The following is a 16,745-nucleotide window of genomic DNA, read 5'->3' as shown; positions in this document are numbered from 1 at the left end:
GGGTGATTTAAACGTTTTTTTTTTTTTTTTTTTTCATGCAGACCGCGAAGGCAGCGTCCGACTGCTCCTGGGGGAACAGCGTCACCATCGCGATGCGACGTTTACATGGATAAATCACCAGCGTTCAACTCCGTCCCGTCTCACATGCTGAGCTCCCAAACGATCCTGGATTATGCCTGAGACCGACCGCTAGCCGCGGGTGTCTTTGTGGGGTTCTACAGAAGAACTCCGTAGCTGTTTACTAAGACATCCAGCTCCACACAATTTCACGATGGAAATGGTCTTTCCGGCGGGCAAAATGTCCCCCATTTCGGTGACTTTGGCGCTGCTCGCCGTCGTCTCCTACACTTCTCCGGGTAAGATTATAAGCTTTGTGTACAGGCCGCACCGTTAGCTAATGGTATCTCCTACTATGGCCGTTGTCTAGCTTACCTGCTAACCACTAACATGGACTCATCCAGTCTTTACAGGTTTTATTTTATAGCGCCTACTCTACAATGACTTAATAGGATATATTTTTAATGTTTGTGACAATCATCGTAATGAAAAGTTTCAATCTGACATCAGATTGTCTCTTCTAGTGAGATAACCTTATATAACTGCACAATAATACCGTTGAAAATGCCAATTACATTTAGCTGCTCGTTTTTGCGTTAAGTCATTTTGAAATTATAGTAACACGTTAATTGACTTGGTGGCAATTAATTTTGGGAGACAAATGCAAAGCTAAAATGCTCACATTGTTGGAGTGATTTTTTATATGCATATGGACACTATAAAAATGCATATATCAGTTGAAGAAAAACAAAAAAACATTTGATTAAATATTTAATCAAAAATATTTAATCTGCTTTACCTCTTGATGATAAAAATCTGTTGTTTTTGTTTTTTGCTTTTAGTTTCATTAAATGCATAAAAAAAAAAAACTCCCACTTTTTTATTGTTGAATTCTACCAATAAATTTGTTTTTGGTTCATTTTTTTTATTTGGTAGTTGTTTTAGATAGCCTACTGATCTTGTCTTGTTAAAAGACAGTCATTTCTCTCTACTGTCCCCTCATGCTTGCTCAGGTGTACACATTCTTTCCAGGAAAATGACTTCATACAACTGATTGTGTGACCATTTGTAGGGAATATTTTACCTATTGCCATTAAGTTTAACTACATTATAATATATTGAGGATAACATTGGAGAGTATTTTTGGAGGGATTCAAAGCTACCACAACGTCAAATAACCATATGTGCTTTTTCCCCTGTAATGAATTAATAAAGTTTTTATAGATGTGTTTGCATAGTTTGTAGTTTTAGAAAGCAAATTAAAAGTTCAAATCAAAGCTCAGTTATCGGCCGTTTAAAAGGCCTGATTGGTGCATTTCTAGCCTCCAACTACAGCTTTCAGCTGCACCGCTTGTAAACAACCTCAAAACAGAATATTTCTCCCTTTGTATTGGCAGTATTTGCTGCAGATTTTAATGCTTTAATTAAGTTTTATGCCTATAATGTATGAAACAAGCATACAATATGTGTATAGGCTACATGTTGCAGATCAGCCACAGTATTTTTAGTTTATTAAAATTGTGTGTCAAAGTGGATAGATTTTTTTGTTGTTGTTGTTGAGACGAGCAGCTAAAGGTCATCGTCCAAATTTAGTCTCACCAGGTTGAAGAAACAAGTTAATGAGTCTCTCAACTTTTGATCCTTACAGCTGTTAGCTAAAACAACTCCTGACTTCATTTCGTGAATATAACATCATTTTTAAGATTGGAGATGCTTTACATTACATTCCCGTTTTCTCCAAGAGTTACAGGAGTGACATGAAAGTAAATATATAAAGCACTGAGGATCTACGACTGCTGCGGCATGCTGGGATTGAATTGTGCCTTAAATTTTGTTTGAGAGGTGTCTGGTCTTTAAAAGGTCTACAGGATCTATTTTAATTCCCTGTTAATAAAGTATTGTGTTAAGTAATCATGTAACTTTATGTGTAATTTGATAATTAATGCATAATAAATTAATTGCAACTGCCACATAAAGTTTGTTTTATTTAATCATACATTCATTTAATACTCAATACTTAGATATTTTTGTCCCCATGGAAAATGCCAAAAGCTCAATCCTTATTTATTCATTTATTTATTTTGAACATGATAGAAGTATAAAATCACTCACATGAACAAGGAATGCAAAATACACATGTTTTTGTACTACACTAATATCCTTTCTGGTCTTTAAATTATATTACTTTGCTATCTTGTCTGACCAAACTTAATTCAGCTATTTTTTATGGGAGAACAATTTGGAAAGGACAACTTTCAATTGATTGTATTATTTTTGAACAGTTTCGTTTGCTGCATTCTAGATAACTTAAGTTACTTAAGCCTGAATCAGATTACAGACCCTTCCAAAGGAAAGTGTTGAATAATGCACTGCAGCTCCTGCTAATAAAAGCAAGAGAGACACATCAGCTGTTGTTTAAAACATTTATTTCTTTTGGTTTTGGAGGCAGAACAAAATGAATTCTGTAAAATGCACATTGATGATCCCCCGCTGCGATTGGAACAAACCGCGTGTTGTGTCATTTCGCCTCATGCCTCGCTGTTGCTGTCGTTTCGCAGTCAGTGGGAACGAGGACTGTCTGTGGTATGTGGATAAAAATGGCACCTGGCACAATGGCTTCGACTGTCCTCTCCTCTCATCCTGCTGTGGCAACTGCCACCGGCGTTACTGCTGCATGGATCCCTTCAAGATGATCACAGAGCGGGAACAGAAACGCTGCATGCTGTTCCAGTTCAGGTAGGGATGCCTGCTGGAGCAGGGTTGTAATTTAATTACTTATTAATAATTTAGTCAACACCGTGGTCTATTTGTTGATGTTCCAGGAACTTTTTTTAACTTTTGTAATTCTCTTTAAGGAAGCAGGTATTTATTTTGTTTAGATATTTTCACAAAAATGACCTTGCCTGAAAGATGTACCATTTTTTTCTTGTGTTTGCAGAAAATAAACAGCACCTGCAAAGCAATAGCAGGTGTGATACTAGTAAATATGATTCCAGTAACTCTAAAACCCTATCTGTATTTAGACAAATGACATAAAACAGCTGCAGCGTATTTTCTTCAGCTCAGTGGTGTCTAAAGTTTACTTGAAACATTTTACAAGTAAAATTGTCTTGAAAGAGACAAATTTAGGCAGAAAACAACTCCAATAACAAGACTTGTGCATTCATATTAATTTAGCAGTAAATCAAACCACAAACATCAAGCAACCTTTACTCAGACCTGATTTGGGTCATGAAATCAGAACACAGTTCAGTAAAACATGTTTAGTTTGTTTTTGAGAAGATAAAAATAAAAAACGGTTACAAGAAATTTTATTTTTGATATATATAGTTTTATATTATTGTAGTAGCCCAAAGGTGCACAGCAAAACATTTGGAAATTAATTCATATGATTAATATCTTTTGAAGGGCAAATCTTTTACACGGATTTCATAATCCATTTTATTTGTGGTTTTGCCCTCACCCCCCTATTTTTAGTTGTTTTTGGTTATGTTTTGTTTTTGAATATTTAAAATGTCTTCCACAAGGTACAACTTATGACAATTTAATATTGTCATAAGTTGTACGGTGTTTTGTTATTGTACAAAATTACAGTTTGTTGGTGGTTGAGAGGGTGAACTTGCATTATAAAGCCTCTATCAATGCATTACTTGAAAATTATCTCAAAACAACAATATTATCATTTATCGCAATAACTTCTGGGACAGTTTATCATACAGTAAAAGGCCTTTTTGTACTTTCACTACTAAAGTCCCATGTGAGGGACTGTGGTAACGCTGGATTGATCCGCTGTGTACCTGAGTGGCTGCAGCACAGCAGCTTTCCTGCTCACTTCCGGAACCGTTCCATCACAACCTGCAGTTTTCACCCTGCTGGGAATCAGATCAGTGAGCGTCGGAGGCTGAGATGAAATTCGGGGCAGTTTACGTCGTTTACTGAGCCTTAAAGTCGGGGGCAGTTGTGTGACGGCTGTGTGTGTGAATGAAGGCGCCTGTCATCTCTCCTTTAATCTACTCAGACAGGCAGCAGATCAGGAACATCATGAGGACGGTGTGATCAAAGTGAGAAGTGGAGCACTTTGAAACTTAAGGTCCCTGCTGTTTTTCCTCCTTTCTCCTCAGTCCCAGCACTTTAATCGGCATCGCGTCGTCCATTCTGCTGTTCGTGGCCATCATTGCCACCATGGTTTGCTGCTTCATGTGCTCCTGCTGTTACCTCTACCAAAGGAGGCAGCAGAGAGGCAGGACACCATATGATGGTAAGACCTTAAATATTTACCTCCATGTGAGAAAATTTTATTTAATAACTGTGTTTTTTTTTTTTTTTTTTTTTTTTTTTCATTTTTGCCCCCCAGCCCAACACATCCCCATGGCCAGCTACCCTGTGGAGCCAATGCACGACGCGTTTGGAAAACCTCTTGGGCCTTCAGAGTATCCACATGCAGGCTATCCTATGGCGCCTCAGTATCGTGGCATGCCTGTTCATTACCCAATGATGCATCCAGGACCTTACCCATCACATCCAGGACCTTACCCATCACAATCAATAGATCCGGCATACAGCCAAGGTAAAACGCATTCGAACATTTCTGTCCACAACTTTTAAGTTCTTTTAAATCAAAGGCTTTTAAATTTTGTGTAATTAATGATGCTCAAAAATGTGAGCAAAACAGGAGCATCGGATTCTGTGGGAATATTCTTAAGAATGTAAATCAGTAACTCTGAGATGTTCAACATATTCAAATCTAACTTGTCCAGTGAAGAGAAGGGTTGATTATTCAAAAGGACAGTAAGTTGAGTCTTCTTCAGCTAGTAACAACCCACGCAACAAACTGTGGTTGCCATTGCAGTCTGGTAACATTTGGTGTGATGCGTTCACTGATGAGAAAAATAAATAAAAAATTTTTTTTTGCGTGCTTGACAGCCGGGTCGCTGGTCAAAGCCTAGCAAGTTGAAAATCGGTTAAATTTGTGACATTTTCACAGAGCGTCTTAAAGCCTTTTGCAAAAGCAATGAAAAATTAAAATGAGTTCAGTAATTTCCATTCTGATGTTTAACATGTTTTGAATAGCAATTTTGTTTACAGAGACATCATAATTTTGTGTTTTTTTAAATTTCTGTTTTATTTATTATTTTTACTTGTTTAATTTTGAATATTTAAAATATCCTCCATTACCAGTGTTAAGTGTTTCTCATAAAATTAAAGTTTATTAATATTTGAGAGGGCTAATAATATGCCATTATCAATATATTACTTGAAAATGGTCTTGGAACAATATTATTGTTTATTGCTAGAATCACTGGGACAATTTATCGTCCAGCAAAATGTATTATGACATCCCTAAACATCTTTTTTCCAAAACTCAGCCTTATTGACAAAGCCCTCAACATAAAGTCACTATAATTGTTAATTTAGCAGCAATGTCGGGTTCACAAATTAAAAAGTTTGTGTTCGAAAATTTTATGTAATTGTTTTCATCTTAAAAAATTGTCTGTTTGATGGTTCAGATTCTAACCTGCTAGTGTTCAGGTTTGTCTTCCTTACATGGCGACTTTTCACCGTTTTACTGAGACTGATCTGTCACCCTGTCATTCTTCCCGACTCAAGTCCTTTTCCTTTAACGCTTTTCTTCAAAGACTAAAAACAACTAAAGCTGTCGACCAAGTGCTGTGTTGTTTTTGTTTTTTACTCGTATGATTTTCTTATTTTTTCAGCCCCTCCACCTTACTCTCCACCTCAGTATCCTGGACACTGATGAGCTCATCTTCACACAAAAACACAGCTGAGAGAAATGACTGTTTGGAAAGGAGAAGGCAGTCTAACGCACCCGTTAAAATAAACCTACAGCTCAACAGGGAGTGGTTTCAATGCGGAGGAGGAAAGGAGGCACTTTAATCTTTGCTTTGTTTACTGTTTGTTTGCAGCGTCGTCCTACGTTTCCAAAGTAGTAATGTAAGTCGTATTCAGTTCCGCAACCTGAATTCAGATTTGCTTTTGCCGATTATTTTTTTTCCATGTCATAAAATTAACGGAGAATCTGTCGAGACATTTTGAGTTTTGCCCTAAGTGTCACTAGAAGACAGTTCTCCCTGGCTTACAGAAAACCAAAGTTGAAGAACATGACCTGTGATGCACTCTTTTAAGTGTCGAAGGGAAAAAATGTGTAACTTTTCTCATGTTTGTTAAATTTAAAGAAACTGCTGTGATTCTGTTTAACAAGTATTTTATCCAGATCCTGAAGTTTAGCATCTTTCCATTTGTGTTTATGTTTCACTGCATCTGGGGCTGAGGTAAAAAAAAAAAAAGGCAAATGAGATGCATGTTTTGATGATAAATTTTATTTGAAAAAAAAACAACAAAACTTTCTTTCACCTGTTAGTTCAAACTCAGCTTGATCTGTTTTGATATACGAGTCGTGCAAATACTTCTGGACATGTTGTAAGTGATGCCATCTTAGCATCATTGTGCTTCCTCAGTTAGGATTAGCTCTCCTCCTCAGCTGTTTTTTATGGTTTAAAATAAACTTTAATATTAGACACACTGCCAGGCAGGAAAACTGCAAATGTTGCATTTTTATTTTCTGTAATTTATGTAGTTACGGGCATTCTACTGTTCAATTTAAACAGTCTACACTTAACATTAATAACACATGAAGAAGAAAAAGAGAGAATATTAATTGCATATTTTGTAAAACTGTCCCTTGGTTTAATATTGTAACAAGTTGTTTTAAAACAGTGTAGTGTTATTGTAACAGAGGACTTTTTTGTTGAGTGTTTGTCATTATTGAGGTTACCTCTTACTGTGAATGACTCCGTTCCATCTGGACTCGGCTACAGAGCCAAAATAAAGTTCTTCCAAGTAGAGATGCATTGATCAGGCTTTTTCTGCGCAGAACTGAGCTCTACTTTTCTTTGAGGTCTAAGCTGCTGATTTCAAATTTGATTGTGTTTCTCTTGTATTGTAAGGACAACAACACATAATTTAAAAATAGATGTACTGCAGGTTTCTTGATAGAATTAGAACTTTAGAATTCATTAAAGAATTAAGGAGGTGAGATTATGTCCATCCATGCATCAAGCACGGATGGACTTTAGTGTTTTTTGTTTGTTTTTTTTAGCTCAAAGTAAGTGCATCAAAATGTATGCATTTGGAGACCACCACCTCCAATCAGAGTCCATTAAAGGAAATCTGATTGACTGATTGGTGCATTTATACTTGAAAGGGTTATCTTGGTATTTTTGAAAATCCTATTTATCTGCTTGTAACATTTATTTCTTTCCTAGTTCAAATTAGAAGATTTATTTAAAAACTCTTAGTAATAGCAATACCCAGAAATTACCTGAGTGAAAGTAAAATTTAAGAAGTTTAGGAAATTATCTAAAAAATATATGCAATGCAAAAGTTGTATTAATGGGTTTTAAACACAAAAACTGGCTTTTTTGCTTTGTACTCCGTTATTTTATTGTGTAGTGATGAATTCTACAAAACTGAAAATAGGATAAAGGATAACTGCTGCTAAGTATTCTGGGATATACAGTAACACATGACAATTTAATTTCTATCACACAGCAGAGACATAATTGAGACACAGATACAGTTACTGCAGCTGTTAGGCAGAATTATGACAAGCTGAGAGGTAAACAGGCCAATGACATTGACTCACCTCTTGCAACTACATGTTAATTAAATCAGCAGCAAAGGATATGCAATACTTTGAGTTAATAACTACGTTTTCCCACCTAAAATTATATGACTTCTCACGTCTGGATTTAACAAAAGATTTTCTAAACTGCCAAGCTGTTCATTAGTTATGTTCAGATTTTTTACGTTAAGCTTCCCGTTGCCCCTGCAGATGACTCCCTGGCTGTATTTAGTTAGATTTGTAGTAAATGCATTTAGAAAACACGGCTGATCAAATTAGTTGACCGTCTGAGATTTATTCTGTATCTTATCTCAGTGTTGATCTTCTCAGTGAACTAGAGAAAACCCAGCACTACTCTTTTTAGTGTAAATTACCAACTTCTGTGTCCAACTGTACAGATTTGTTGGAACTTGAGAACACTGGGATTTTCTCTGTTCCTTTCATAAGTGGTTTAATAAAATTCTTGCTCAATAATGTAAATGTTTGTTTTTGCTTCTAAACCAACTCCATGAGTGTGTTTTAATGAAACTGATTTGTAGATGGAGAAATGACATGTCTATGGCATTTGTCTCTTGCCGTATGGACAGTATGACACTGTAACATAAATGAAATGAAAATAAATTATTTCTATTAATAAAAACTTTAACTTTGGATTGTAAAACATGACAGTGTGTTGTGGACTTTTTATTCTTAGGATTTTGTTTGCTGAACTTGCTTTTATGAGACCTGAAAACAGGATTATTGTGTACTGGCACACGATTGGCCAGTAGGTGTCCATGTTGCCCTGCAGTCACACAAGATGTGTCAATTCTGAGCAAATAACTCCCATAAATACACACCTGCTTTAAATCTGAGGAGCCCCTAATTTTGAATAAAATTTTAATCGTTTTAATGCCAGTTTATGGACATAAGTCCCTGAAAAGCACATGCTCAGTTTAACTACAAGAGTTTGAAAAAATCATTAGATAGTAGAAAACAATCTTTTATTAGAATCTTTGAGCTGCTTTAAAATTCACAATTACAAATTGCTTGCTTGGAACCCATTGTCATTGCAAATACACAGTTTCTCGGAGATATGTAAAAACATCCTCAAAAAGCTGGTAGAAAATACAAATCAGTAAAAACAATCAGTCGATCATATGAGTTGGATTTATATTCCAGCTGGATTTAAGCTAAAGTCTTATCATTAGACTAAGCTGTAGATTCTATCCATACGCATCCAGTATCAGTTTTAGACAAATGGCCCAAATGAAACTATGAAATTAATGTTAAAATCAACTTAAATAAACAGTGACTGGTCTCCTGTGTAAACAGAAACTGTGTAATAGGAAGTCCTAGAGTCGGCTCTGTAAACTCCAGCCCATCCCATTACCTTTAAAGGAGAGTGTACCCTGAACTAAATATGGACATGCACTTTAACTGGATTTCGAAGAATGTCCCAGTCTCACAGTCTGCTTTGATGATGGGAGCCTCTTGCAGTCCATCACTGGTACCCCTCACTGCAGCACTGTGAGTGCAGGATTGATGCCTTTGCTGGCTTTTTGGTGATCAGGATCCAGCAGGACACATTGGAATATTGTAGAAGAGCACCATCCTGACCAAAGAGTACAAGGTTTACCCTCTGGTGCATTAAGTTATTCTGGAAAACTCCAGGCCAGAGATGTCCAGGCGAAAGGTGAGGGGACTGACCTGCACAGGTCGGCAGGTCAGTGAGGACCCAGATCTGGACAACCTGCTCTCCACTCTCTCCCCTGAGGAGATGGAGGAGCTGGACAAGGACCTGATGAGTGTTCCAGACATCAGACCAGAAGACGGGAAGATCATTGCCACCCAGGGGGAAAGCCACCCAGCTCTGAGCAATAACGTCCAGGACTCGACGAAACGAAGCAACCCCAGAGGGAGGCTTGGTCAGAGAGAGCAGTCATTTGAGGTAGGAGGGAAGTGAAAACTTTCAAATTATCCAATGTGAATTTAAATTTCAAGGTAGATTGGTTTAATTTAGGCAATGTTTACAGTAAGATGGAGTTCCAATGGTCACTAATCTTGAGGCAGCTGGGCCTCGTGTGTCCTGAGTCCATCAACTCAAAAATAGTGATCTCCCCAAGGTGACCTGTGTGCCAGGAAAAACTGTTTCCTCCTCTGAGGCTCGTTTGCATCCACACTGCACTCCTTTATCATAGCCATGACCAGAAGAGCAGACCCTGAGAAAGTTCTTTTCCTGACAGCCACAAATGTTTTTGACAGCTACAGAAGGTTGAAGAGCAGCATTTCTGTCAGTCTGTGTATTTAGAGAAGAAGCTCTCCAGTCTGTGACACTGTGGAGCTTCTTAATCCCAGCCTGATGGAATTCCTCGCTTGATTGCTCCTACGCTCGCTGCCTTTTAAGGACACGTCTGCCAGGGCCGCGACCGCACGCAGCAAAGCAGTTGGAGGCTCACAAATCAAACACTTAGCAAGCTACTGGCTTCAAACATGTTCCTGCACTGTACAAAATTGCTTCCCTGTTCTTTTGCTGAGTTGAAACACATCCCCCTGGGTTTGAAGGAGTGTGTAGATGGAGAGCAGCTTTAAAAGAGACCCACAACTGACCATCTTGCAAAGTGTGTGCACTGAGTGGGAAATAGTGCCTGACAAATATATACTCCATGAACCTTTTTGCATTTTGTTGTATTTCAACCAAATACTTCAGAGTTTTTATTGGGATTGTATGTGAAGAGTCAACACAAGGTGGTGCATAATTGTGACATATCACTGGCTTTATGTTTATGGTCATTGAAAGGAGGAAACCCAGTTTCAAATCTTCAGTTTCTTCCATTTTTCTTGTGTATTTATCATCATCATCCATCGTCCCAACAACTCTTACCTGATTCTCTGACCCAGTTCAGAAAAGTGATGCTGCCACCACCATGCTTCAATATGCAGGGTTAGGTTACCTCCAAATTAGTGGTGCACCAATAAATCAGCCTTGATTTCTTTCATCTTGGAAGATCTGTGATCGGCAAATACTTACATGTGAAGCCTGTCTTATTCACCGATCTTATCCTCCTTGGCAAAGGTCTAAAAATCAACCACTGTCCTCTTTGTCTCTCCCTTGAGAGAGGGTTGACAGACAAACCCACCAACCAGGTCATGTCTGTACATTTGCAGTTAACAATAGTCACCTCACTGCTACCAATTCAGCAACTTTCTTGCTGCATTTAGCAACATTTCAAAATTAGCATCAGCCAAAATCGAAATCGGCAGGTATGGGCTTTTAATAGATTGGTGATCGGCCAGACAACTGTAATCAGTGCATTCTTACTCCAAATATATTGTTTTGCATCAAGGTACTTTATGTGTCGTGGCCATTTATGTAAAAGTTTTGTAGTTTATAATTTTTACCAGTTTTGTTTTGTTCTTTGTGTAGTGGAAATATATTTAAGTTAATTTAGATTCAAAATTTGTAATTCATTTTTATATTTGGAATTATTTAGATTACATTGTTAATTGTTAGACCCGCCCACCAATTTGAGCGATTAAGAACACACCGGGTGCTGGGCGCGGGGTGGATTGTTTGGTGGATGTCTGGTGTGGACGGGAGGCTTTTGGAAAATGATTTTTTGACCACTTGAACATTTGAACACTTGAACACTGGAACAGTTGAACATTAAATCGAGACTATTTTTTTTTATTTCAACTAAGTTACAAGACTTTTTATTTCAACTTTAACAATAAATGAATCAGTACAAGTGCGTACAAATCCCAAACCACCCGTTACCACCCACAGCCTTTATTGGAGTTTATTTTTGTTTTTTGGAACCGAAGGCTGCGACATTATGTGAGGAGTCGAGAAATTGGAAGAGCAGGTGAAACAGAGCATTTCCTTCCAAATGTATGCTCTGTTCCCCACCTGACTTGTAGACTGTCCTGTATTGGTTGTACTGTATGTTCCAAGTTCTTTATATTTTTTTAGATAAAATAATAAAATGCCCAATGCTTGAGCTATTGTTTCTCCATACTCTGATACCCCTAAGCTAATTCCACTTCAATCTTAAGACATTACCTAATTGGTAAATGGTGCCAATTTGTGTCAGATAATTGTATAAATTCATGTGTTCTCTGAAGGTCTCAAAGATTTCTTGAAGAACTCTAATTAACAAACATCATCATTAAGAATAAAGGACACATCTGTCAAGAAAAGTTGTGAAATTCAAAAGAAAAATGGGCAAAAACTAAAGTTACAAAGATATCAACATCCACTTAAACTGACGCTCAGGAAAGGCGTGTAATGATCTGAGAAGTCAACAGCAGTAACTGACGGCAGAGGTACACAGCTCAAGTTTGGACAACTATTCTATTAATAATAATATTTTACTTTATGTGACAAAGTTACTGTTTGAGGAAGTCTTAAGAAATCCTGTTTGCATTTACCCAGACCTCAAAGGTAAATATAAAAAATCAGAAGAGGTCCATCTGGATTAGACTATAATTTAACTTTCTGCCGCACTGTGTGTGGAGAAAAACTGACAAGATACATCAACCTGAACACACCGTCACCATGGTGACAAAAGGTGGCGGTAGCATTATGTTATGAGTGTTCTTTCCTTCAGCAAGGAAGATGTTAGGAGCTAAATACAAGACTGTTCTACAAGAAAACCTGATACGTTCTTCAAAAAGTATTGGCTCAATGCGTATGCATGCTACTTGTTCCAGACTTTTATTTGTTTAAAAATACTTCACTTTGTGTCGGTTCATTGCATAAAATCCAGTTAAAATACATTGAAGTTTGTAGTAGCAATATGACAACTTAATTTAAAGTTTTTAAAGATCAAAAACTTTAAATTAATTTACTGGGGACTGCAAATGCAACCTCAAACTCTAAATCAGTGACATATTATGCAATTACTTCCTTTGCACTCACTGTTCATCCTTCTGCAGGGAGAACCAAAGAAAGAGAGCCGGAAGCAGGAATACCTGAGGAAGATGGGCCTCAGCCAGGAAGGCGACGATGATACGAAAGTAGGAGTACGAAGACGGTCTAGTGTGACGACTGACAGAGATGCCAAGATGGAGGACAGAAACAGCAAAGAATGTGAAAGTGTGAAGGAAGAGCGAAGCTGGCGTTCGAGTAGATACAGCAGGAAGGTTGAAAGTGATGCAAAGGAGGATCTGAATGAGAAAGAGAAATGTGAGGATTACAGATCAAAAGACAGGAGGGAAAACAGAGAAAGCACAGGAAGCAAGACAAAGGAGATGATCTCCAAATTACAGGAAAAAAAAGATGAGAACAAAGAGAAGGAAAAGAGAGAGGACTGCAGGAAAAGAGATGATAGTAAAACCAAAGATATCATCTCAAGGCTGCGTGAAAAGAGCGAGAAGGAGGTGGGAAAGGAAAGGGAACGAAAATCCGAGAACATCCGGACACAGGGGCTTGTCTCGAAAATGGTTGAGAAACAGGCCAAAGTACCTGAGATCCAATCCCAAGAGACTAAACAAGCAGAAGGTAAAAACAAGCCTGAAGCCAACAAGCTAGCCGACAAATCTGAGGAGCAGGTGACACAGAACAAGGCAGAAATTAGAACAGACAGGGAAGAGCTGGTTAACCACAGTGACCATGTGAAAGAGAAAGACAGAAAGATCAGCACTGATATGAAAGCCGAGGAGAAAAGGGAAAATGATGACACTAAAGAAAGACTTATCAATGCAGAGGAAAAACCAAAACTTGGAAACTGTGTGGCCAAAAACAGCCCAAGCAGCAAGACCAAGCGGGAGGAAGAGGAAGATGAAGACTCGAGCATGTTCGATGAGCTGATGGAGCAAGTCCGTAGCAACGACCCCTCCCTCACCGAACTCAACGTCAACAACTCAGAGGTCATCAAGGCAAAAACACTCATCGAGTTTGCACAGGGCTTGCACAGCAACACCCACGTGAAGACGTTTGCGTTGGCCAACTGTCGAGCAGACGACCACGTGGCTTACGCCATCGCCGCCATGCTGCGTAGCAACAAGACCATCACCAGCATTAACCTGGACTCCAACCATCTCACCGGCAAGGGCATCCTGTCTCTGATCCAGTCACTGCACTACAACGCCACGCTGACGGAGCTTCGATTTCAGAACCAGCGTCACATATGCGGCGGGAAGACTGAGATGGAGATGACCAAGATCCTGAAGGACAACACCACACTGCTCAAACTGGGCTACCACTTTGAGTTGGCAGGGCCGAGGATGACCACCACCAATATCCTGAGTCGCAACATGGACAGACAGAGACAGAGGCGCCTGCAGGAGCAGAAGCAGGCTCAGGCCAACGGTCAGAAAAAAGGGACCCTCGAGGTACCCAAAACAGGAGGTGGAGGGTCTTTGAAGAGTTCGCCAAAGTCTTCCCCAAAACCCTCTCCAATTCCTTCGCCCATGCCTTCCCCTAAGCTGACTCTCAAAAAACGAGCTGGAGGTTCTGCTCCTCCACCACCTCCTCCTCCTCCAGGTGGTGGACCGCCTCCTCCTCCACCTCCCATGATGGATGGAGACCGCTCCTCTGGTGGCAAGAACTCAAGGGACCAACTGCTAGCCTCGATCAGAGGAACCAACATCAAGCAGCTAAAGAAGGTAGGAGCAGTGTGACGTATTTATAGAAAGATCATCTCATTCAGATAGACTCACATCTTATTCTTCCCACAGGTGCCAGTACCAAAATGGCTGCAGTAACACTTCTTGATGGAAAATTCAGAGAACAAAAAGAAAGGGAGAACACACACCTCATCACAGGAGATAAACGTCCTTGATGAAGAACAGTGCATCAGGAAGGAGGGGGAAATGTGAGCTTTTTGCCCTCTTTGAGATTTCTCCCCCCAAACACTGGACCAAATGGACTCTGTGGAGAACAAGTGATGCAGGTCTCTACAGAGAGTGCCATGAAATGTTGCCTTTTCAGTTCATATTGATGCTTTTTTTGCACTATATAATATGAAGCTGATCATATAACATGTTGGTGTGTGCAGTGGATATCACAGGTTTACACAGCCTTATTGAAATTGTACCTTTTTGTAGAAAAATAATTAAACAATGAGAAATCATTTCAAATTGTTTTCCACTTTTATTGTGACATAACCTTTACAAATAAAATGAAATCAAACTTTGGACAGAATATGGATCACGTTTATAGATGTCTACAAAATACTAAATAAGTACAAACTAAACAAAAACAATACATAAACAACTTTTTTATTTTATTTTCCTAAATACAATTCAAGAAATGATAAATTGAGAGCAAATCGAAACAAAATCATTTTTGAGTTGGAGTTGACAAATTACAATACAAACATTTCAAGAGGGAATCTAAAACTAAAATATTGATCTTATCATGTTACCGATCCAATACTTACACCGACTTGGTATCGATATTATCAATATTTTGCATCAAGCTGTCCACCTCCATTGCAAAATTTTAATGATCTACCAGATTGTCCACAGCCCTCTTGAGGTGAGCTTGCAGAATTTTCTGGAGAAATTGATCTCTAGAAATTGAGGCCCATTTTATTAGCCTCACAGCATAATTGCTTAAGACATATTTTGGCAAAACTGCAATATCTGCGTAATGTTGATCTCCTCACACTGATACGTCACCATGCTGTGAGGCTGTAATTTATCAGACCTTAAAACATTTTCTCTTAAAGTTTTGGGGACTCCAGATAGTCCCATAAGACCACATGGCTTTTTTGAGGAAAATGCTGTCATTTAGCAAATGTACTCCCTAACACAGATATATGGTAACATGTCACATTAAAGGTAGTAAATATTTTGAACTGATTCATTATGGTCTCTTTTTTAAAAATAAATCCAGTGTATTTGAAGAGGGCTCTGTAAACCTCTATTTGATCCACTGTATACTGTATGAGTTAAGTTGAGTGAGGTGGGAGCATGGGATGAGTTTAGTTTCAAATAACTATAAATGTATTGCTTAAACAAAAGTTTATCACTGATGTACTGAACTTTAATTTGACCCCTTATTTATTAGTGGAGGCCCCACAGCTGTAGATGTGTTCAACTGGGTGGAAATATCAGGGAATTAACAAACACGGAACCAAACTTTAGCAAATCTGAGTACCGAAACAAAACCGAACAAAACAAGATCATGAACACCGTTTTATTTTTGGTGTCATGTCTTTTTTTAAACATCTCAGACAGTCCAGAGAAATCCTGAAACATAATGAGGGATTTTTACAATGGAAATATTTGCATATTGCCATTTATCAGACAGAGTGAATGGTCCTATAGTATCTGATATATTTTACAGAGAATCATTCTAGCCTGGCTGTTTTGTTATCAGACTAAACTTTCTTTTAATACTGCTTCATGTCTTAACCTTTTACTGGTTTAAATTTTAATCTAAATATCAGCCTGAGCAGAACTTGACACTATGTGGCGAGCTAAAATCAGAGCTATCTGAAGATAAACACACGCGTTTCTTTACATATGTGTCTTTGACAGAGCCTGTATGCCTTTATTAAAAGATCCTGGTATGTTTGTGAGTGTAAAATTATGTCTGCCTGATGTATGAAATAAATATGAATGAATTTTGTGTTAAGTGTTTGATACATTTGAGCTGTTTTTTAGTCTGCATGAATCCACATATTGCAAAACCTTGGATTTATATTTTGTCACATCACAACAAGAACAGACTTTGATGCTACATAAAATTAGGAGACAGAGCAACTCATAGTGCTAGATTCATAAGTCAAATGACTTTTTTCATAAAGGAAAATATAAAAAGCATGCCATTTCTTTATATCCAAATATCTAAGTGAATATGTTTGAGAGTCCAATGTATCTTTGTGGAAGTGGAGACTAATGTTTGAACATGTTCTAAGTTGGATTTGTTGGAAAAATAGTTGAATATCACATTTTAAATCTTCCTACACATTCTCAATTGGATTTGGGTCTGGACTTAGACCATTCTAAAACATGTTTATCTCAGCCATTCCATTGTAACTGGCTTTATGAGCTACTGTTGCTATTCTGAAGTCATATGAATCCTCTGAAACTTTTTCTTCCAGGATTGACCAGT

General features: G+C 38.1%; 2 protein-coding genes across 2 annotated transcripts; both read left to right on the top strand.

Moving 5' to 3' along the window:
* Nucleotides 1-41: 41 nt before the first annotated feature.
* On the top strand, nucleotides 42-8,361 carry shisa4 (shisa family member 4). The gene is made up of 5 exons (XM_005805256.3): nucleotides 42-356; nucleotides 2,616-2,793; nucleotides 4,179-4,315; nucleotides 4,412-4,624; nucleotides 5,772-8,361. Exons 1-5 carry the CDS (start codon nucleotides 272-274, stop codon nucleotides 5,810-5,812), a joined length of 654 nt encoding a protein of 217 aa, XP_005805313.1. The 5' UTR covers nucleotides 42-271; the 3' UTR covers nucleotides 5,813-8,361.
* Nucleotides 8,362-8,704: 343 nt separating this feature from the next.
* lmod1 (leiomodin 1) lies at nucleotides 8,705-16,253 on the top strand. The gene is made up of 3 exons (XM_014471097.2): nucleotides 8,705-9,629; nucleotides 12,617-14,287; nucleotides 14,360-16,253. Exons 1-3 carry the CDS (start codon nucleotides 9,360-9,362, stop codon nucleotides 14,384-14,386), a joined length of 1,968 nt encoding a protein of 655 aa, XP_014326583.1. The 5' UTR covers nucleotides 8,705-9,359; the 3' UTR covers nucleotides 14,387-16,253.
* Nucleotides 16,254-16,745: the final 492 nt, after the last annotated feature.

Source organism: Xiphophorus maculatus, chromosome 20 (genome assembly GCF_002775205.1).
Source record: "Xiphophorus maculatus strain JP 163 A chromosome 20, X_maculatus-5.0-male, whole genome shotgun sequence".
Classification (NCBI taxonomy): domain Eukaryota; kingdom Metazoa; phylum Chordata; class Actinopteri; order Cyprinodontiformes; family Poeciliidae; genus Xiphophorus; species Xiphophorus maculatus.
This window is presented reverse-complemented; position numbering and strand designations above follow the sequence as displayed.

Coding starts and splice junctions, on each gene's coding strand:
- shisa4 (XM_005805256.3), top strand. CDS start 272: ATGGAAATGGTCTTTCCGGCGGGCAAAATGTCCCCCATTTCGGTGACT. Junction 4,316..4,411: donor AGGCAGGACACCATATGATG/GTAAGACCTTAA, acceptor TTTGCCCCCCAG/CCCAACACATCCCCATGGCC. Junction 4,625..5,771: donor AGATCCGGCATACAGCCAAG/GTAAAACGCATT, acceptor TTATTTTTTCAG/CCCCTCCACCTTACTCTCCA.
- lmod1 (XM_014471097.2), top strand. CDS start 9,360: ATGTCCAGGCGAAAGGTGAGGGGACTGACCTGCACAGGTCGGCAGGTC. Junction 9,630..12,616: donor AGAGAGAGCAGTCATTTGAG/GTAGGAGGGAAG, acceptor ATCCTTCTGCAG/GGAGAACCAAAGAAAGAGAG. Junction 14,288..14,359: donor ACATCAAGCAGCTAAAGAAG/GTAGGAGCAGTG, acceptor TTCTTCCCACAG/GTGCCAGTACCAAAATGGCT.